This window comes from Triturus cristatus, chromosome 7 (assembly GCF_964204655.1).
Source record: "Triturus cristatus chromosome 7, aTriCri1.1, whole genome shotgun sequence".
Taxonomy (NCBI): Eukaryota; Metazoa; Chordata; class Amphibia; order Caudata; family Salamandridae; genus Triturus; species Triturus cristatus.
Window position 1 is genome coordinate 538086499 of NC_140590.1, and position 21874 is coordinate 538108372.

A 21874-nucleotide genomic window follows, 5' to 3' on the forward strand; every position below is an offset into this window, starting at 1 on the left:
CTCGTGTAGAGCTATGTCTGCAGCCCATACACATCCTCAAGAAGGCTAATGATGTTTGCTGATTTTATTGCAGTTACAAAGACTCGCCTTTTTTCCCCCCCAACCAGTTTTCAAAATCTTACCAAGTTGGACTTGAACCCAGTGACGTAAAGGAGAGCTGTGATACTTTCGCTGTCCACCTTGATAGAATGCATTTTATGGGTGACCGAAAATGGCTTGTTTAATCATGTTTACATAACATGTTTTTTCTAATTGTGCCCTTTAATGATTTCTAATCCTGTAACTTGAGAATGAGAACCATAGTGTTTTCCCCAGAAATGACTTAGTCCACTCACTTAAAATAATAGGGACCTGATTTTCTGCTGTCAAAGTGAGATGCACTGATCCCTGTGCTAGGTAGTTTTGTTTCTCCTCACCGGAGAACTTTCACTGTCGCTTTAGATACGCATTGGTCGCTTTATCAATGTTTTGGTGTCATTTACAGGGCTGGAGCCGATTTTTCTGTGGGTCTTCCCTCCTTTTCTTTTATATCACATGAGACCCTTCACTGTGAGATAATGATTATTTGATTTTTATGTCCTAGGCTGCAGCAAAAAGTTATGCTGCCCTCTGTTCTTGCCCTGCATGCCTCATTCACACTGCCTGACATCTTCCCTCTGCTGTAGTTAAGTTGCCTTTTTTTCCTTGGATTCTCTTACTCCAAGGTCTCAATCCTGTCCTCCTTTGAAAGTCGCCTTATGAAGCTGGAGAACTCCATCATCCCAGTGCACAAGCAGACAGAGAACCTGCAACGGCTTCAGGAGAATGTGGACAAGACACTGTTGTGCTTGGACCATGTAATTAGCTATTATCATGTGGCTAATGACACGGAGAGGATCATTAAGGAAGGGTAAGAAACCCCCCATGCCTTAGAAGTAGAATGTTTATAATCAATATTTTCTTGAAGAATTGAAGGAAATTTGAAGAATTGTATCTATGATTCAGTGCAGCATAATGTAAAGTCATTCACTGGAGCTAAGAAATTCAGTACAACAGCACAAGACAGGAATTGTGTACTGGAGTCAATAGCACAAAAGAGGGCTATTGGTGTACCTTCCCTAGTTACCTCAAACGTCTGAACAGTGTAAGAAGACAGTGGTGAGAGCTAGCAGATTATTGTTGTAAGATTCTAGAGGATGTTGTGTTCTAGTTCTTGAAGCCACATTTAGATCATAGTTTCCTGTTTGGGAAGCCTTGACCCCATAAAAATAATTATAGATTTGACCAAGTCCATTGGAGAGCTACCAGCTCCCCAATGAACTGGTGCTTAGTTTGCACCACAAATCCTTTGAGACTTTAATGAATTTATAATGGTGCATGTCTGTAAAGCGAGAACTTAAAGCTATATAGTGTGAAGAAGAGGTACTAATCATGACCACAGCTCTGCTTTTGTCACACTGTGCACTGAATAGAAATGATTAGTTTTTGCCATTAAGATGGCCTTGTTTATCACCTGATCTAGATATCTGTAACAAACACTAATAAGGTATTCAACATTTTTCATTTCCCTATGACCCTGGTGCCTACTGTTCTGTTTCTCCCTCTGCAGGCCTACAGGGAGGCTCGAGGAGTACTTAGGCTGTATTGAACGGATCCAACGAGCAGTCGAGTATTTCCAGGACAACAATCCAGACAGCCCAGAACTAAATCGTGTGGTGCGTATTTCTGGGGAGCTAGCTTCAATTTAACCTAGAGAAAAAGAGAGCCAGCTTCACAATGTAGTATGGTGGTAATAAGCTTAATTCTTGACTGAGTACTGGGGAACTAGCTTCATTTTCATTCTTTCAAGGAGGGAGCAATGTTTAGTATTGTAGCCCCTTCCTCTACTTATTGTCTGTTATTCACATGTATGATTGTTTACGGCTCGTGCACCTATTCATGTGTGTTATAACAACCTTTAATTACTTACTTCTCTCTTGCATGATTTTTATATTCCCTCAATTTTAGCCAATTCTCCACTTGTTTGCTTTTTTACATCTTCTAATATAACTTGTTTTTCTATTTTATGCAGAAGTCATTGTTTGAACGTGGAAAGGAGTCCCTAGAGACTGAGTTCCGCAGTCTGATGACCAGAAATAGCAAAGCTGTGCCACCAATCATGATCCTTGACCTTATCAGCGTGGAGGATGATGGAGAAGAGGAGCTGATGCTGGAGCACCTTCCTGAAAGTGTGCTGCAGGACGTCATCTGCATCTCTCTCTGGTTGGTGGATTTTGGACGGAATCAAGGTGAATAGTAGATCTGTCTCACTTGGGTCTTATTAGAAAATAACATTCTACTGAAACACAGACTTGTCCATTGTACTGAAAGAGGTGAACGTGGAAGTGATGTAGTTTAATGTGTATTTATTTTTCAAGACTAGAGCATCTGTACCAGAAATTCTGTGCAATAGCTATAGGAAATAGTACTTTAGAACAATGTAGTTGAAGTAAGTAGATTGTTCTTTCTGTTGAAAAGACCATGAGTTAGTTCTGTTGTACGACGTAGCCTGACACTAGATTCTACTATTGCATTGCATGAATGAAAGTGAATTGTTCTGGTGTGTTCATTGGGGGAATCTTTGCTAGTGAAATTGTTTTAAACAATGTAAGAGTAGATTGTTTAGGTTATTGGGGCTTTGGAGTCCAGTCAGCTAGCACTTGGAGTCAGTCTGGGTTCTGGTTCAAAGAGATGCAGGTCCAGTCCTTCTCATCCAGGCAAGATGGCAGCAGGCAGTAGGCCAGCAAAGCAGGAGTGTAACATAGTAGTACAGCAGCGTGGCAGTCCTTCAGCAGCACAGCAGTGCTTCTTCCTGGCCGAGTATCTACAGGCCCAGAAGTGTACTGAAGTGGTGGTGGCTGAGGTCCTTCTTTTTATACACAGTTGTGACTTTGAAGTGGGGAGAAGCTGCTAGACGCATGTCTTGGAAGTGCACAGATGGCCTGCCTTCTCTGCCCTGGCTCCAGACTAACTAAAGGGGGTGTGCAGCCCATTGTGTGGAGACAGAGCACAGCCTATTCAGGTGTAAGTAAGGCTGGGCCCAGCTCCTCCCTCCCAGCCTGCCAGTGATGGCTCATTCAGTCACACCTAAGCTCCCATTGTGTGTGACTGCTTAAGAGGGATACATAAATCCCAACTGCCAACTACACCCAGTCGAGACAAGGGGCAGGCTGCAGCACCAAATGGCTAAGGCAAGAAATTGCTAACTTTCTAAAAGTGGCCTTTTCAGAATTGTAATTTAAAATCCAGCTTCACCATGAGTTAGGATTTTAAATTAGTATTCCAGAGACCCCAAACTTGAACAAGGTATATCTTCCCATTTGTTATACCACAACAAAACACCTCAAAATCCCCCCTCCCATGGACTTCTAAAGAAACCTCAAGACTAAACAGACAGGATCTCCTCTTCCATCCTCAGTCCTTCCCTACTCAGCACCCGGATACCCTCACAGGTGATTAACTGCTTTCTACAAATTCACATAACCTAATAAGTGGGTAGAAAGTGGAATGCTATATTGTTAGGTCTAGCCTGCTCTGCGAGGCATGCTTCATTCAATATATGGCAAAACCAAAGGGGATGATGGCTATATGCAAATCAGTCTGACCCTGTGCCTCATGGGAACAGTCCAGCCGAACTGCCAAGCCATGTCTTTCCTGGAACGGAAACAAGCATCCTGGACCGGTTTCTGGCTAAGCCGTCATCAGCCAGGCTAGCTTGAATCCAGTGGCAAAGGATCAGACTGATTTGCATATGGCCATGTCTGAACTGGGGTGGCGGAGTGAGCTAAAGAATGATGATGGATTAAACCCAGATCAGTTGACTGGGGGTGAGTGCTTGCAATGTTCAACACTCCGTCCATCATCCCCTTTGGTTTTGCTTCATTCAATATATGGGCTTTTGACACTCCCAGCGTTTTGGTTGGTTGGTTGGCCTGCCCTTCAAAATTCTCCTACTCTGGTTGGTCAGTAGTGTCCATCTGTCTCGCCTTTGGGTGCTTGGTTTCCTCCCAGCGGACATCACGATTGATTCTTTTGGTCGGCCAGCCTTGGCCATCTGTTGCCTCCTCACTCGTGCTGCTACCCAATGTGCTGCGCATCTCTCTCTCAATTTTCCCAGGTCATCGTTTGGCGTTCTAGTTTGTCCAATTTTGGAACCTCGTCCCTGGTCTAGTCATTAATGTGTTAATTATCGCCTTCGAAATTTAAAACAGACCTGTTATGTCATTCGATGCCTCTTGGCTTCACTATCTCTGGCGATCGGCAAACAAACAGCTGCTTGGCACATGTGATAGCTAGCTTTTGTCTTTGAATCTTTGGTGGCTTTGTTGAGTGAACAGTCCTCTGCTTACGTTGGCTCACTTGTATAGTACTCTTAACAGGACGAGTGACACACTGCTCATCTGAATGAGATTTTGCTTTTCCACCAACAATGCTGCCAGTTTGGGTTTATGTCCCGGTAGGTGCTGTTGTCTTGTCAGTGATATACAGCCAGCTTTGCATGTTTGTACGATAAGCAGTGGACAGCTTCTTATTATTCCTGCTGTGAATATCTTTATGTTTTGAGACGTATGAAGAGGTGTTATGAAATTAATTTTACTTTAATCCAAATATGTAAATTGAGTTATTCGCATATTCGCAGTTCTTCGCAGCTTTAAAGTACACTAGTTTTTGAGGTAACTTGTATTTACTGATCTGCGTTGCAGCTGTTGTTCACAGTGGTATGCTAATGGGTGACCGATTTTGTCGTACAATAGGAAATATTTGCCCGACATCCCTTATAAAATGCTTACTTGTGCTAGGTTAGCTTACCTCCTAATTTGAAAGGAAAATGTTCGGTGGTTATGTAGACGTTCAAGTAGAACCTATAATGGTCAAATGGAGACTTTTTCATGCATTAAACTTCTGGTGTCTGAAATGGCAAAATGTTCCTGTTATTCCTCCATCGCTCACTGGCGGCGCTTGGTGTACAGCTTCATTTACTTTAATGTGCCATGTAAAAAAAAAACTAATCATTTCTAGAGCCCTGGCACAGGGCAGCAAGGTGCATGAAGCTCCTAATGCCGTGGGCTACCAATAATGGCGCTTTCATAAAAAGTTCTACTAATATATGTTTTAATAAGAAACACAAAAGCGAGGCCGGTACCCTCCCCCGCCCCCCAAAAACATAACTAATAAGCATTGTCCTTTGCAGTGCCAGTAGCTCTAACTTTCACGAATACGAGACCGATTGCATTGCAAATGCTCGTTTTAAAGGGGTTAGAGTAAATTGTCATCACCTTAAGTCAATGTCCGCAAAAAGTGTCTTTCGCCATCCATGACTTTTGAGAGAGATCCTATACTTGCAGACTACTTGCCTAGATTTATTGCAAAAGTGGGCCTAAAATCAGCTTTGTTTCATAAATCTATACCACTGTGGCGGGCGCCACCTAATTAAGGTCTTCTCCTCGTGCCGGCCAACCTGACCCCTTAATTCTCCATAATTTACTTTCCATTTTTATAATGCAGTGTAAAGTGTTCAGAATGAGGTCTTTGTATTTGCAACCCTGGACCTCGTAGAGTCTCTGCCGTTTCCTCTCGAAGAGCACTGTCTTCAGGTAGCGCATGCACTAAAAATATTGTCTCTTCAAGGCAACCTTGGCCTCACTAACATATAAGAATACCAGTCCACAGTAGTCTTGCAAGTTAGACTTGTACTTTCGCGTATTTTATTTATTTATTTTGTTTTAAAGCGCCGAAATCACCCCCAATGGGTATCTCTGCGCTGTGGGGAACATAGCAGACAGTACAGACCAGAAGATAAGGACTCAGAAGAGCTCTGTTTTAAGAAGTTTTCTAACAAGAAGATATTTGGAACATTTTCAAAGATGGATCGGGAGTTGGTTCCAGGAATGGGGGGGTAAATATAAAAAGGCTTTGCCGTATGGGCTTTCCTATAACAGAGAGTCACAAGCAGGGATTTTCTCCCTGAACAAAGGTATCTATTTGGCTGGTATGGAATATGTTTTTCAGTTAAATAACCAGGTCCTCTGCCATTCAAAGCTTTGTGTACAATGCAACATATCTTGAATTTGAATCTCTTGCAAATCGGTAGCCAATGGAGTTGTCACAAGAGGGGGAGGAAAGCTGTTCAAAGAGGTAGGTTCCTAACAAGACGGGCAGCTGTATTTTGTACCACTTGAAGTCTTTTTAGAGAAGAGTTGCTAGCTACAATCAGGGAGGCATTACAATGGTCCAGACGGCTCATCACTAGTGCCTGAACAAGCGTTTTTCGCACAGAGAGAGGAAGAAGTGGAAAAACTCTGCGCAAAAGGCTCAATATATGAAATCCGGAACCAGCGGTGGGCAAAACCTGATCTTTCATGGTAAGTTTCTGGTCTAGACGGACACCCAAGTTCTTAACTACTGTCTTAGGGACGGGAGAAATGCCCAACTCAGGGGGAGAATATGCTCTCTGGGGATGCCCTTTCGCTCTGGAGACCTATGGGCCCTTGCACCTCTTAAAGGCCACTCCAAATGTGGTAATTGTGTGGTCTGTGATTTCACCATAGAATGCAAAGAATTTGAATTTAAAGATATCAAGATTGAATTGAGACTGTTTACAAACTGTAATACCTGCAATGTTGTGTACGCAGTTTTCTGCCCCTGCAACAAAGTCTACATTGGACAGACCACTCAAAAAATCAGTCTACGAATCTCTCAACATCGAAGTATAATTAGGTGTAAAACTGCCAACGCACCCTTGGTTGAACACTTTGAACAGAATGGACATTCGGAAAATGACATTCGCTGGACCATTATCACAGTGGTTAAACTGCCTCCAAGAGGTGAGGACATTGCCAAACTATTGAACAAAGAAGAATTGAAATGGATACTGAGAACTGACAGCCTCAATACAGGACTGAACCTCCTTGAAGACTGGACTTCATTGATCTAACTTGCTTCTCATAATTATGACACTCTGAATGTTTCTAAAAATGACCTTTTATGTTTTTACCTGTTTTAATGAACAAGTCACTTTTGCCTTCCTGCACTATTCACATTCCCAAGATGTCACCATCCTTCCTGACACTCGGTAGTCCCTTTTTCATCTCTTGCACTCCCTACTCCCTAGTCCTTCCTCTATCTCTCTCACCCCTCCAATCCACGCTCCAGCCCCGCCTCCATTTATTGCCACACTGGTTGCACTACTCGGCACGTATACGCGTCCGTTAGAATCCCGCTATTCAGCACGAATCTACAATCGGTAAGTCCCTGGTTGATACTACCTGTACGCGCGGCTATCTGTCACCGCTAGCGTCTAAACCTGCCCTTGTTTCAGGCGATTGAGCCGTTGAGAACAGCACGAAAACCTGCCATCATCCCGCTTGAACTCAAGAACCTTCCCATCGGTGAGTTCTTACTCCTGCAAGCATCACTCCCATTCCTGACACCGCATGGTTGCTAACTCTGTCCCTTCCCCCTCAGAAGCCTGTGGTAAATTTAAATTACCTAGACTTAATTTATGCGGTAAAATTCAATAAGAATAACTCAGTAAAAATAAGAGGCAGAATCCGTGGTATTTAAGGTTATAAAAGGGAATTTATTCCTTACAAAGGAATTATGGTTCGAACCAGGCAATCGAGTTCCGTCACCACGAAGGTTCAGGAAGGGATCAGCAATACATTATTGACAGGTTATCATATTTATAGGAAAATGCATTACAGTAAAGACATATGCAGAAGGCGTTACAGCTGAGAAGAGAGATAAGAATACACATACGTAATGAAAAAGGCGTTACAATAGGCGTGCATAAAGTCGTATACTAGAAACGTCATTATGATGATGACACAAGTGGGTGGATCCATAAAAGAATCCTGCAAAGTCAGCAAAAATGCATGGCAGAGATGCGCGCACAGCCGCATGACGTGTGATTGACGTGCAACTAGAGGGTGAAGGGAACTCGACATTTAGCCCTACATGAGGAGACAGAAGTCTGGGATGTCAGGACAACCTAATCCCAAATCATATCTAATATCTTGTGTTTAAGGAACTATATTATCTGGAAGGAAAGGTCTTTCGGACAGAGCCTATTCTATACTGACTGCTAGTGCGTGTACAAGCGTCTAAGTGTCTACATGAGATGCGAGGGGGCATGGGCCTACCATGGTAACGAAAGTCATGAATTACTTGCACGGAGACAGTAAGGCCGGGCCCTTTGCTCTGCAGCTGGAGGGATGTTTACCTAAGCTACTAGACAGGAATGCATTTCTTGAGGAGCGGAGCAGATAACTTGAAGGCTGAATACAGTTTTGGCAGGCAACAGGCCGGGCTAGGCACCGTTAGCCGCGCAGGAAGTAAGACAAAGTTCATGGATACAGATACAGGTCCAGGCTGGAGCATTCAGAGGCAGAAGCAGAAAAAGCTCGATGGCAGAATTCAGGGCCTACCTTGCCAGAGCTGGAAGACGTGAAAAGTATACCATATAAAGACGGTGGCAAGGCATACTTAGGAACGGAATATCTGACCCATTCATGGCAGATCTGAAAGAGGACATATTAACGTTGGACACAATTGTATTTGCGTCTTCATAGCTTGAAGTGGAGGGAACATACATGTACTTGTAGCATGTACATGGAGCCGTTGGGGTCTAGATAGGGGACACAATTAATCATAAAAATTCATATTTCCTCATTCCCTCCTTGTCCCCTACGGACCCTTCATGAAATATCGATCTTCAGGAATCCATCAATCTGTTCATGTAACATCATTTGCTCTTCTTTCTTCTTCCGGGATCTTGAATGAAAACTTGAACGTGGAATACACGAGGTGGCACACAGGCCGCAAATCGCTGGTCCACATTGTAGACACAGGCAACAACTGAATACTATGAGAAGGCCAATACCTAGGAAGGATAGGACTTTCCATCCCCAGGCTGACAACACGCTCCAGAACCAACCGGACCATGTCCAGGTGCCTGGATTCTGATGTATCTGGTTTGCGATCTTGTGAAGACGAGTTATGGCTTTATATACGGATGGCGCGTTTTCTGGAATGAAAACACAGCAACTTGATCCGATGACCCTACAGGCTCCGCCCCTATCGGCTAGGATGACGTCAAGGACAAGACGATTTTGGAGAACAACAATCCGCATCGCAGACTGCTCCTCTGTTAAGTTGCCTAGGGCGGAAGTAGTTTCATTCACTACTGCTTCAAGGGTTCTGGTTAATCTACGTATCAGTTTACTGTTTGAGACAACACCTATGTAAGGAAAGAGACCTTTATTGAAGTCTGTATATTGTTCCCATGCTGTTTCAGTGTAGTCAACAATCGGGATATCTCTCTGGGGTCTATGGTGTACTAGATTGGTATTTCTATGATAATCAGGAGGGGCTAGGAAAACAGGTGGCAGAAGGAATGCAATGTAACAGGTACCATCCCAATCTAGAGGTAAACGTATATATGCGGTATGACCACATATGAAGTAGGAATGACGGGAAGCTCTAAATGTAGACTTGCCTTTATCACTGAATTCGATCACAGTAGTACATTTACTATGACCCAGGTGTACTGAACCATTCTTTCTTACACAGAATTCACCTTTGACTGGAAATACTGACATAGCAGGCAAGACTAGTGCAGCTTCAGATTCAACATTCAGAATCATGAGGTTAAGTGTAAAATTACCTAATCCATATACTTCATTTTCTAGATCAGTTCCTGTTCTTTTGGGAAGTCCCTCCTTGTTAGGATAACAGGCTTTAAGCAAAACTAAGTTCAGGTTTCCCCTTACCCAGTTGCTCTGGTAAACTACAGTGTTTGAATCTAAAGAGTTAATCAAACTAAACCATGCTCCACAGGAACCATTGTGTGTAAACGGGTACGGAAAGAGAGACAGAACTCCTTTGTATTTCTGATAGGGAGGAAGTCGGCCACATATCCAACAATTTGTAACATTGCTGGTCTGATGGAAATGGTGTAACATACTAATGAATGTGTTGTTGCGCAGCGCAAATCTATAGGACAACTCATGTGGAGGTAGTTCACTAAAAGAATGTTCGGCAGTAACATTGTAAGCAGAATGAGCACGCTTGAAAATAGGATAGTACATGTGCAACAGTATACTTGCAGCAATAATAAAAAGACTTAGAAAAAACATAATCAACAATGTCACTATACAGTGACTATGAAGTGATTTACAGTATGCATGTTTCTTGAGCTGTTTCTGTCTATTTCTCTCTCTAATTCGGTCTAGAGGATACATGTCAGAGACTTAATTCAACCGATTCACCTTGGAGAGGACTTAAACAATCGAATTGTCTGACTTGCTAGACCTTAGTTTCAGTTTATAGTCTTGAGATTCGGTCTTTTCAACCAGGGGGAGTTTTGAATCAGTCTGTGGAAGGGGGCAGGGCTGAGAGTTCAAATCAGATGGTAGTCCATGAAATTTCTTGATATGGCTCGAGTGTAACCAACCCTTGCGACCCTCGACCTTTACTGCTGTCCTCGTGGTTAGAAGTACCAGCTTTGGCGTTTGCCAGCGAGGCTCCAACGGGCTCCTCCTGTCGAAGTTTCTTATGAAGACCAGGTCTCCAGGAACCACTTCATGGGGCTTCACCTCGGTGTTGTCGGGAAAGGCTGCAGCTACCTGTGAACGGCAAGATTGTAGTGCAGACATCAAGGAAGCAAGGTAATCTGTCAGCATATTACAATCAACATCAGTGATTTTACGAGGTATAGGCGTCCCCCACATATTTGGTGGCCTACCGAAGACCACCTCGTACGGGGATAGCCCTGTGCGAGAATGTGCTACCATTCTCATGTAAAAGAGTGCAACTGGTAAGGCTACTATCCAGTCGACACCTTTCTCTCTACAGATTTTAGAAAGTCGTATTTTCAGTGTCTGATTATGACGTTCCACGAGACCTGCTGCCTCGGGATGTCGGACACAGTGGAATTTCCATTGATAGCCTAACAAGAGTGAAATGTGTTTCATTAGCTCGGATGAGAACGGCTGGCCATTATCTGAGTACACGATACGGGGCAAACCATACCGTGGGAAGAATTCACGAACTAATTGTTTGGCAGTAGTCGGGGCAGTGTAATCTGAGACGGAATATGCCTCTGTCCAACGGGAAAGAGCGCATACAACTACGAGGACATATTTGAATCCTCGACATCGTTCCATCTGGATATAATCCATCTGGAGGACTTCAAAAGGATGATCGGGAGGTTGAAATCCACCCTGCTCTACAGGTACGCCTTTACCTGGATTGAACTGACAACAAATCATACAAGTTCGGACTTTCTGTTTGGCTGCAGCTCGTAAGTGTTTGTTGAACCAAATGTGTTGAATACTGTCTAACATAGCTTTCTCTCCTAGATGTGCTGGACTATGTATTGTGTTAATAATAACTTGAACCATTGAGTCGGGGAGAAACCATATAGATTTTCCCTTCGTCATCCATCCCTGATCTGTTTGGATCCCTCCTAATTCAGTCCATTTCTTTATTTCCTCTGGTGTAGCATGTGTCTGTATGTCAATTACATCAAAGGCGGGATCCCTAACTGTCATGCAGTGTGTCGGCGTCGGAACTATTGTCCTTGTCAAGTCAGTTGCATGAGTCCTATTCTGTGCTGTTTGCTTAGCTGTTCGGTCTGCTAGGTCGTTACCCTGGGAAATGATATCGGTGACTTTTGTATGGGCCTTACACTTCATGATAGATATTGAAGTAGGTAGATGTATTGCATCTAACAGAGCTTGAATGAGGGGACCGTGTTGAATGTTGGCACCGTGAGAAGTCAAATAACCTCTCTCTCGCCAAAGGACTCCGAAGTCGTGTACAACTCCGAAAGCATAACGTGAATCTGTGTATATGTTAACTTTTCTATTCTTGGCTTGAATACAGGCTTGTGTCAGAGCAATAAGCTCTGCTGCTTGAGCTGATAATGTGTCAATACAATTTGTTTCAATGACTTCGGTGTCTGTCGTGACTGCATAAGCGGCCACTAACTCTCCTGTACTTGTTCTCATACATGAACCATCTACATAAAATGTCAGGTCTGGGTCTGGTAATGGGACATCTGTCAAGTCTTGTCTGGGTTTCGTCGTAATAGTAATGACTTCGATGCAATCATGTGCCAGTGGGTCTGTTCCACTTAATGGCAAAAGTGTGGCAGGATTTAATGTACTACAACGTCTGATTTCTATGTGTGGCTGAAACAATGTTAGTTCGTAACCTGTCAGTCGTGCTATAGTCAAGTGTTGTGTTTGTGTTCGGTTCAAGAGAACCTCTACTGCATGTGGTACTTGTACTGTCAATTGATGTCCTAATACTATGGAATCGCTTTGTCTGATCGCTAGAGCTGTTGCTGCAACTGATTTCAGGCACGCAGGAAGAGCTTGAGCTACGGGATCTAACGTGCTAGAAAAGTAAGCACATGGTTTGTGTGATCCTGCTTGTTCCTGAGTGAGTACTGACAAAGCAGTACCTTCACGTTCTGTAACAAAGAGTGTAAAAGGCTTACTGTAACATGGTGTCGCTAAAACAGGTGCTTGGCATAAAGCTTTCTTTAAGTCTTCAAAAACTTGTGTATGTTCTGGAGTCCAAGGGAGGACAGTCGATGTCGCTGCCTCCTGGGTTGTCAACTGAATGAGTGGTTTTGCTAGAAATGCATATTGGGGAATCCACTGCCTACAGTACGAAGTGAGGCCTATGAAGGCCCGTACCTCCTTTTGTGTCTTGGGTGGTGGCATGTTTACAATTAACTGGATGCGGTCAGGTGTGAGCTGTCTCCCCCCCTTGGACAGCAAGTGCCCTAGGTACACAACTTGCTGGGCACAGAATTGCAGCTTCGAAGGGGACACCTTGTGCCCCTTGTCGGCCAGAAAATGTAAAACCGTCAGTGATGCTTTTTCACATTCGGGTTCGCTTCGGGCGGTGATCAGCAGATCATCGACATACTGAAGCAGTGCAGTGTTAACTGGCATGTGGATACTGTCAAGTTGTCTTTTCAGTGCTTGGCTGTAGATGCTAGGACTTTCTGTAAATCCTTGAGGTGCGCGTGCGAATTTAAAACTTCGTCCATTTAAACTAAATCCGAACAAATATTGGCTTTCCGGATCGATTGGGACGCTAAAGAAGGCGTTCTTGAGGTCAATTACAGTAAAGAACGTTGCTTCTGAATCAATAGCTGTCAGTAATGAAGAGATATCTGGGACCACGGGATATTGTGGTATAATGCATTTATTCAATTCGCGCAGATCAATAACTAATCGATATACTGGGGGTGCTTTTGGATCAGTTCGTTTAAGAATCGGAATGATCGGAGAATTACATACATTGGAGTCGGTTTCTACAACCACTCCTTGTGCAATGAGCTCGTCAATGATTTGCAGTAAAGCCACTACAGCATCTGGAGGTAACTTGTATTGTCGCATTCGTGGTAATACCACTCCTGCTTTGAGTGTGACTCGATATGGTGTAATGTGCATACAACCTACATCAGTGGGGCCTTTTGCCCATAAATGTGCAGGTAGATTCTGTAACCGGTGATCCATGTCTCTTGACACGTAGTGACCTTTAAAGTCACGCAAAAATAGTCGTACTCCGTCCGGAGAACAACATATTATAGCTCCTAGAGCTTTCAATGGTTTTATACCTAACAAGTTTTCTGGGCATGATTTTGTAAGCAATAGATCTGTAGTCCGTGTCAATGGACCAACTGTAAATGCAAGCGGTTGCGATACTTCGTTAATAGTAGGCTTTCCTGAGAAACCAAGGGAAATATTTTGTGAGCCTGAGAGGGGTGCCCCTGGGACTTCGTTGTGACTTATAGTTGTTCTGCTTGCCCCTGTATCAAGTAGAAACTTTCTGTCTTTCCCTAATACTTGACTCTGTACATAAGGACCCTCTTGATCTACAGGAACCTCAATAAGGGGTAAGCCAACTTCCCTCTCTAGGCTATTTCATGTGTAGCGCTGATAATCTGGATAGTCATTTTGTGCATACTGGTACATCTGTTGCGTCGTGTTTTGTGTTGCGGCAATAGGCTGTGGCTGTGGTACCACTACGGTCTGTTGTGGAACCGGCATAGGCTGTACATGTTGAGGTGCTTGTTGTTGGATCTGATCCTGTCTAGGCGGACGTGGTCTCTCTTTTGTTTTACCCGTAGAGATATTATGTTTCAGAACTGCACAGTCGTTTATATAATGACCTGGCTGTTTACAATAGTTGCATGTCCCTTTAACGGGAACCGCTGAATTACTGGACTGTGTCGCACCTTTTTTATGACCGTCAGCTGGAACTGACTGAGCGACGAGCATTTTCATTTTCGTGTCTTTCATACGTCTTTGTTCGTGTTCTTGTTCTTCTCTAATTCTATTCTGGTGATACTGTAACATTTGTAACATCTGTGAAGGAGTGTTAGCTTGCCAAGTGCTCTCAACTTTCAATACTCTATTTTTAACCTGTGGCAGGGAATTCTCGACTAGCTTTGTTACAAAAAGATGTGGGTATGACTCGCTACTTGCTTTCAGGCCGCTATTAATACCAAAACATTTTTCAAATCGGGAATAAAAATCACTAGTGTCTTCATCGGGTTTCTGTTTACAAGCTGATATTGCTCCCCAGTCTTCCTTTTTCGTAGTTAATAAACGTGGCAATACTTGTACTAATAATCCTGGCAATGCTTTTGTTTTGTCCCCAAGCCCTACGCCTGCAGTTCGGGCATTTTCTTCGTTTTCTAATACGGTCCAATCAATCTTTTGGTCTCCCACTTCCCATTCTTTTTCTTTGAGTTTCTCATAAATACCGGCAGGCAATAATACTTTCAATATTTTCATAATGTCAGGATAGGTATAATCACCCATGAGTAACATGTCCTTTAGTTCACGGTGAAAACCTGCTGGATCTTTGTCATGGCTGGGCACTAATTTTTTCATTTCCAATAGTTCTATTTTAGTTATGGGCGTGTACACAAACACGCGTCTAAACGTATTGTCATAATTTCTAACTGGGTGTACTTCGCGTAAGGGATTCTGTCTGTCTATGTAATACGTTTTTCTCTCCATGGAAGGAGCTGAATCATGTTCTGGACACAAAAAGGCACTATATCTATGTCGGTATTCTAGAATTACTTTAATTAGATCGGTATCTAGACCTCTCCATTTATTCAGGAGTAGTTCTATCAGTATATCAGGTAGGGGACCAGGATCGGAGTGTTGGCCTTTATATAATATAAGGAGATGTTGTATCATGTATATACTAACTAAACGCTGTTCATCTGGGGTGAGATTCAGAAACGTATGTGCTAGCGCATCATCACTGTATTTTTCAGAGCTGTCAGCCCATTGTACTGCTGACCTGGCTAATTCTTGTTCATCCATAGAATCGAGCACATGGTACCCCCTTCGTTCTCGAAGTAATTTATCAGTAGCCTGGAATAGGTGTTCAGGGGTCCTTGGATTTGAGATAGCTGTTTGAAAAATTCTGTTACATTCTGGACGTATCGGACGCATTGGATTATTGAAAGATCTTCCCTTTTCTACATAAGCTATCGTTTGTCTAGCTGGTAATTCTAATTGTCCTGTGTTCATTTCTGACTGTTCCTCCTCCTCTTCCTCTGATTCAGTTTTATCTGCTTCTAATCTTCTTTCATGTATTCGTTCTACTTCTTTTCTGATCTTTCGGCACATGACTTCTATATACTTCTGTTTATCATGTTTTCCGTCTGCTATATTCTGACCCCATCTGGTAAGTACTTGCATTTCCTCCGGATCTACCTCAGGCCTATCTCTGTTTCTGATCAAGCAGTTTATGAAAAAGCGTAACAATAATTTCTGCATATCTACTTTCTGGTATTCCATGGCCTCGCCAATACTTTCAGGACCTTGCCCTGTTTGGACAAAGCGATATATTTTGTCTAGATGTTCAACCATTCCTGGTAATGTCATTAAATAGTTTGCAACTCGTCGTAAACGTACTGAAGATAGCAACATCCTGTCGTGTTTACCTGGCACTGGATCATATCTACAATCTGTAAGAGGCTCATTTAATATATTGTCATTAGCTCTTTGGGGTGTACGTTGGTGTGCTAAATCCCTATAAGTCAATCTAGTTGCTGGCGGTGGCGTGGAAAAACCTCCTGTCGCACCTCCTGAGGTGCCAGGTCCAAAAGGATTTGTTGGGTGTAGGGTAGAGAGTGTGGATGCAGGAAGGACTGTAGAAACAGATGGAATGTTTAGAACGTGAGGAGGAGTTTGTTGCTGCGGAGGTGGGGGCAGCTGATCTTGGGGTTGAGCGTCGTTAACAGGTGGTGTGCGTTGCTGCGCACCATTAGCATATTCGGGGGCTGCATCATCTAAATAGGAAGAAAGGAAAATGTCCTTTGCGGTCTTGGGATGTACTTTAATCGGGAGTAATGGAGGTGGCAGATCTTTTGGTACCTCCAGGGTGGCCTTAGGCAAACCCTCGGCCAGAAGAGGATACATACCATTCATAAGAGTGTTTCGTTGTCTGTCTACTTGTTCTGTTTTTACTCGGATACCTTCGTCAATTAATATGTTTTCTCGGGCTCTTTCTGAATCTTCCCTACTTTTCTCTTCTTTTCTGAGCGCTTTCTCTGTGCGTCTATGCGATTCTTTACGCCATAGTTCAATGGCATCTTTCTGTGACTGTCTGGCTTTCTTTTTCCATAATACTTCTTCTACTCTCATGATGCAATCTGCATCCCATGTTCCAGTAGCGGGCCATCTCTGACTCTCTGCTAAATCCTTGGTGTAGTCCACCCATAGATCAAGATATAATACGGCATCTAGGCCATGTTTATGGTACATAAAGTACCCCGGAGTGTCCCTAGGTGGAATGGGAACAGCTTCCTCGAGTATCCCTTTTCTAGTTTTTATCTGTCTTAATTTTGAAAATAACGGCATCTTGAACCTTGCTACTTAATTCTTACTCGGTCTTGAACACAATAATTACAATAAACACAATAATGAAGATCGAACAATCACTCATACCACGACATTTAAAACATATCACAAACTTTTTAGAAACGAACAATAATAATTAGAATAAAACTAGTTAACGGCATAATACTAAATATACTGTATGTACTGCTAAACAGTACAGATACACTGCTAAAACAGTGCAGACCAGGTCTGTGTACCCAAACCCGTCTTGACCGGCACAAACTAATGTGCACGTCTAGATGCGTCCCCAGCAACGGTACTCACCGGGAAGCACGGAACGGAAGGCCTCGGAAGTCTGGACTGGACTAGACCAAACTGGACTGGACTCGACTCGTGACTTAGATACTTCGGAACTTCGGAATCTGGTGGGCCTCTGTATACCTCGGATCTTGCTCTCTCAGCTAGGCTCTGGTCGGGATTCTCCGCACTCCTCACCGCCTCGTCTGGGTGTTGATCGCAGCCTCAGTCGCCCCCGTTGGCCTGAGGGAGATACAGGAAATCCTGCGGGTACGCGTAATTGTCCGTCCGGCTGTGGCAGGAGACCGGGTCTGCAACGCACCTCCGGCGCGTGGGGTGTGAGAGGTGTCCCTGTTCGGGCGCCAATTATGTGGTAATTTTAAATTACCTAGACTTAATTTATGCGGTAAAATTCAATAAGAATAACTCAGTAAAAATAAGAGGCAGAATCCGTGGTATTTAAGGTTATAAAAGGGAATTTATTCCTTACAAAGGAATTATGGTTCGAACCAGGCAATCGAGTTCCGTCACCACGAAGGTTCAGGAAGGGATCAGCAATACATTATTGAAAGGTTATCATATTTATAGGAAAATGCATTACAGTAAAGACATATGCAGAAGGTGTTACAGCTGAGAAGAGAGATAAGAATACACATACGTAATGAAAAAGGCGTTACAATAGGCGTGCATAAAGGCGTATACTAGAAACGTCATTATGATGATGACACAAGTGGGTGGATCCATAAAAGAATCCTGCAAAGTCAGCAAAAATGCATGGCAGAGATGCGCGCGCAGCCGCATGACGTGTGATTGACGTGCAACTAGAGGGTGAAGGGAACTCGACATTTAGCCCTACATGAGGAGACAGAAGTCTGGGATGTCAGGACAACCTAATCCCAAATCATATCTAATATCTTGTGTTTAAGGAACTATATTATCTGGAAGGAAAGGTCTTTCGGACAGAGCCTATTCTATACTGACTGCTAGTGCGTGTACAAGCGTCTAAGTGTCTACATGAGATGCAAGGGGGCATGGGCCTACCATGGTAACGAAAGTCATGAATTACTTGCACGGAGACAGTAAGGCCGGGCCCTTTGCTCTGCAGCTGGAGGGATGTTTACCTAAGCTACTAGACAGGAATGCATTTCTTGAGGAGCGGAGCAGATAACTTGAAGGCTGAATACAGTTTTGGCAGGCAACAGGCCGGGCTAGGCACCGTTAGCCGCGCAGGAAGTAAGACAAAGTTCATGGATACAGATACAGGTCCAGGCTGGAGCATTCAGAGGCAGAAGCAGAAAAAGCTCGATGGCAGAATTCAGGGCCTACCTTGCCAGAGCTGGAAGACGTGAAAAGTATACCATATAAAGACGGTGGCAAGGCATACTTAGGAACGGAATATCTGACCCATTCATGGCAGATCTGAAAGAGGACATATTAACGTTGGACACAATTGTATTTGCGTCTTCATAGCTTGAAGTGGAGGGAACATACATGTACTTGTAGCATGTACATGGAGCCGTTGGGGTCTAGATAGGGGACACAATTAATCATAAAAATTCATATTTCCTCAAGCCGCCATCGCAGCAGCCCCCCCTTCCTCGCCTATTCGTTTCCTATCTGGATCTTCCGATAAGGTATGCTGTAATTACCGCTCATGCATGACACCTCCCGCCGTAACAAGGGTTTTCCTACCCTTCTTCTCACGATCACGCCCTCCTACCTATTCCTTTTTTTTTTTTTTTTCTTTTAAACCGTTTATTACAAAACTCAAAAAATATACAAAGATGGGCCTACAACCTTCCGGCCGGCCGCTAGTAAACAAAAGGAGCATATGATACACATTGTAGAGCGCGCGTTGCGGCTAAGGAAGATGCACAGGAGTTAGCAGCGTTGATAGCCACACTATCCGGACCCCACTGTACGGTTTCATTTTAAACTGAAATAACAACCAGAAAAAACAAAAACCACAAGGCAATCTACAATCAGAAATAGCAGCATGTGCTCCCCTGAGAGGGGGACCCTACCAATCCATAGGAGTATCAAGAAGGGGAAGAGATCAGGATTAGGGCTGGGTAAAACTCAATGCCCGGAACAGGGAAGATGGGTCGGCTACGGGGATGGGGCAGGCGACGGATCGGGCAATAACGGTGGAGTACAGATTCCCCCGCGGTAGGCGTTCCAGGGGCCCCAGACTTTCACCCATGTCCCAGGCTTACCTCTCGCAACATACACCACCTTTTCCCGAAACATGCACCAATCCATATGTTCCTTCCAGGCCGAGACAGTCGGGGACCTCTGAGATCCCCACAGTTGAGCAATATCACGCTTGGCCACCATATATCCCAGAGTCACCCACCACGTCTGTGGCGCCGAGTAGTCGGTAGGTTCCCACACATTCAACAGGCATCTCCTCGCTTCGGGTAGCAGCACCACATGCGTAACCACACGCAGGACCTCATGCACACCACGCCAGAATCGCTCCACCTCCGGGCATTCCCACAATATATGCAGAAAGGTCCCCAAAGCGCCACACCCACGCCTACACAACCCGTCCACAGCATAGCCCATACGCAGAAGCCTCGGCCCCGTCATGTAGACTCTGTGGAGTATCTTGAGCTGGACGAAGCGAAGGCGGGCCGGTATGGCCACCTCTTTCGGGGAGGCCACCGCAAGGGTCCAGTCCTCGTCGTCCAGCTCCAGTCCATCGGCAACCCAAGCCTCACGAAGGGCAATCAGCAATCCCGTGCGGTCATTGATCAGTTTTTTGTAGATCAGTGAGATCGTGCTGTCCGGAACGTGTCCATCCAGCACTCTATCCTCAAGGGGGGAACACTCCGGGATGGATGCAACGTCCGGGAAGACGGAGCCCAGTGCATGACGGATCTGCAAATACCGAAAGTACTCCCTGCCATGCAAGTGGAACTCCGTCTGCAGCATCTCGAACTTTTTAAATCCTCCCCTCGTCCAGAGATCCCCCACCTTGCTAATGCCTATCATGTCCCACTTCTCGAAGCCCTTCGAGGTCCACAGGGAGCCCAACTGCTCGGACGCGTATAGTGGTGACGCCCGGGTCAGACGATCCTTCCACCCCATCGCCACATTAGCCGCGTGCCACACTCGCACCATGACACGCGTGGGGCCGGTCAGCCGAGCGTCGGGCGTGCTGGAGTAGAGCGCTCGATTATAGTCCCCACCCGGGAGTAGCATCTTATCCATTTCGAATGCCGGGTTTAAAGCGGGCCCATACAGGCCGTGATTAATCGCAGCCAGCTGGGAGGCCCAATAGTATCGTTTGATATCCGGGAGGGCAATCCCGCCGTCATACCATGGGAGCGTGCTGGGACGGGGTCCATAGTATTCTGCAAAGCGTAGAGGAAGCGCGGCAGAGACATCATCTTAAACAATGCCGCCCGGCCGAGCGGCGAGAGCGGCAAGCGCCGCCAGCGCGTGACATCTTCCTTCAGGCGCTGGAGGGGGGGAAGCAAGTTCCGATCATACCGGGCCTCCGGGTCCAGAGTAATGAAGACACCCAGGTACCGAAATCCCTGCGGGGCGATCTGGATCGGACAGCCCCGCGGGAGAATGGGCGCCTCCCCAGAGAGAACATACACGCACGATTTAGCCCAGTTGATGACAAGGCCGGAGTTACGACCAAATGAATGCAAAACATCAACCAGTACTATAAGTGAGTTACGTGGGGAAGCTAGGTACAAGAGGATGTCATCAGCGTATAGGGATACGCGGTCCTCATGCTCGGGGGTCCAACGGAGACCACGGATGGAAGGCTCCCACCGCAGCCACTCTGCCAGGGGCTCCAAGGCAAGCGCAAAAAGGAGCGGCGATAAGGGGCAGCCCTGCCGCGTGCCCCGGCCCAGCTCGAACGGAGCCGATACTCTACCGTTCACCACCACCTGCGCCAATGGGCCCGAATACAGCAATTTGACCCAACTGATGAACCCTGCGCCAAAGCCAAACTTCGCAAGCATCGGCCAGATGTATGGCCATTCAAGCGTATCAAACGCCATGGTGGCGTCCAGGGATGCCAAAATGGCCGGCTCCCGTATGTACTGAACCCGTGCAAGCACCCCATGCAAACGCCGCAAGTTAAGAGCTGTGTTACGATGGGGAATAAAGCCGGACTGATCCTGGTGAACCAGTTCGCCAACCACGCCGACCAGCCGATTGGCCAGGACCTTGGCGAGAATTTTAGGCTCCGCGTTAAGTAGCGAAATGGGCCGATAGGATGTAACCCGGTCCCGAGGTCTCCCCTCCTTGTGGATAACCACGATTGTAGCCAGACGCTGGTCCAGCGGGAGGGAGCCCACCGAATGGGCCTCCAGGAACATCGATCGTAGATGTGGTGCCAGCGTATCCGGTCTCAATTTGTACAACTCGATGGGGAGACCATTAGGACCCATGGCCTTGCCGGAAGCGACCGAACGTATGGCGAGGGCGATTTCGTCGGAGGTTGGAGCGGCGTCCAACGACACTCTGTCCTCCTCCGAAAGGGAAGGCAGCGCGATATCCCTGAGCAGGGTACGGGAATCCTCTTCAGAGCAGGAAGACACCGGGGAATACACCCCACGGAAATAGTCCGCGAAGCAGGAGACAATTTCTTCCGGCTCAGTAACACACACACCGTCTGTTTTCTCAATCAGCGGGACTACACG

The 21874-nt window shown here is 45.3% G+C and overlaps 1 protein-coding gene across 6 annotated transcripts in view; it reads left to right on the plus strand.

Moving 5' to 3' along the window:
• The window catches only part of EXOC7 (exocyst complex component 7), a 320098-nt gene that overhangs the window by 34209 nt on the left and 264015 nt on the right, over positions 1–21874 (plus strand). For all 6 annotated transcript variants that reach the window (XM_085616945.1, XM_085616940.1, XM_085616944.1 and 3 more), the window contains exons 3-5: positions 705–889; positions 1589–1694; positions 2051–2267. In XM_085616945.1, coding sequence (XP_085473071.1) covers positions 705–889; positions 1589–1694; positions 2051–2267 — 508 coding nt within the window. The remainder of the gene's footprint in view (positions 1–704; positions 890–1588; positions 1695–2050; positions 2268–21874) is intronic.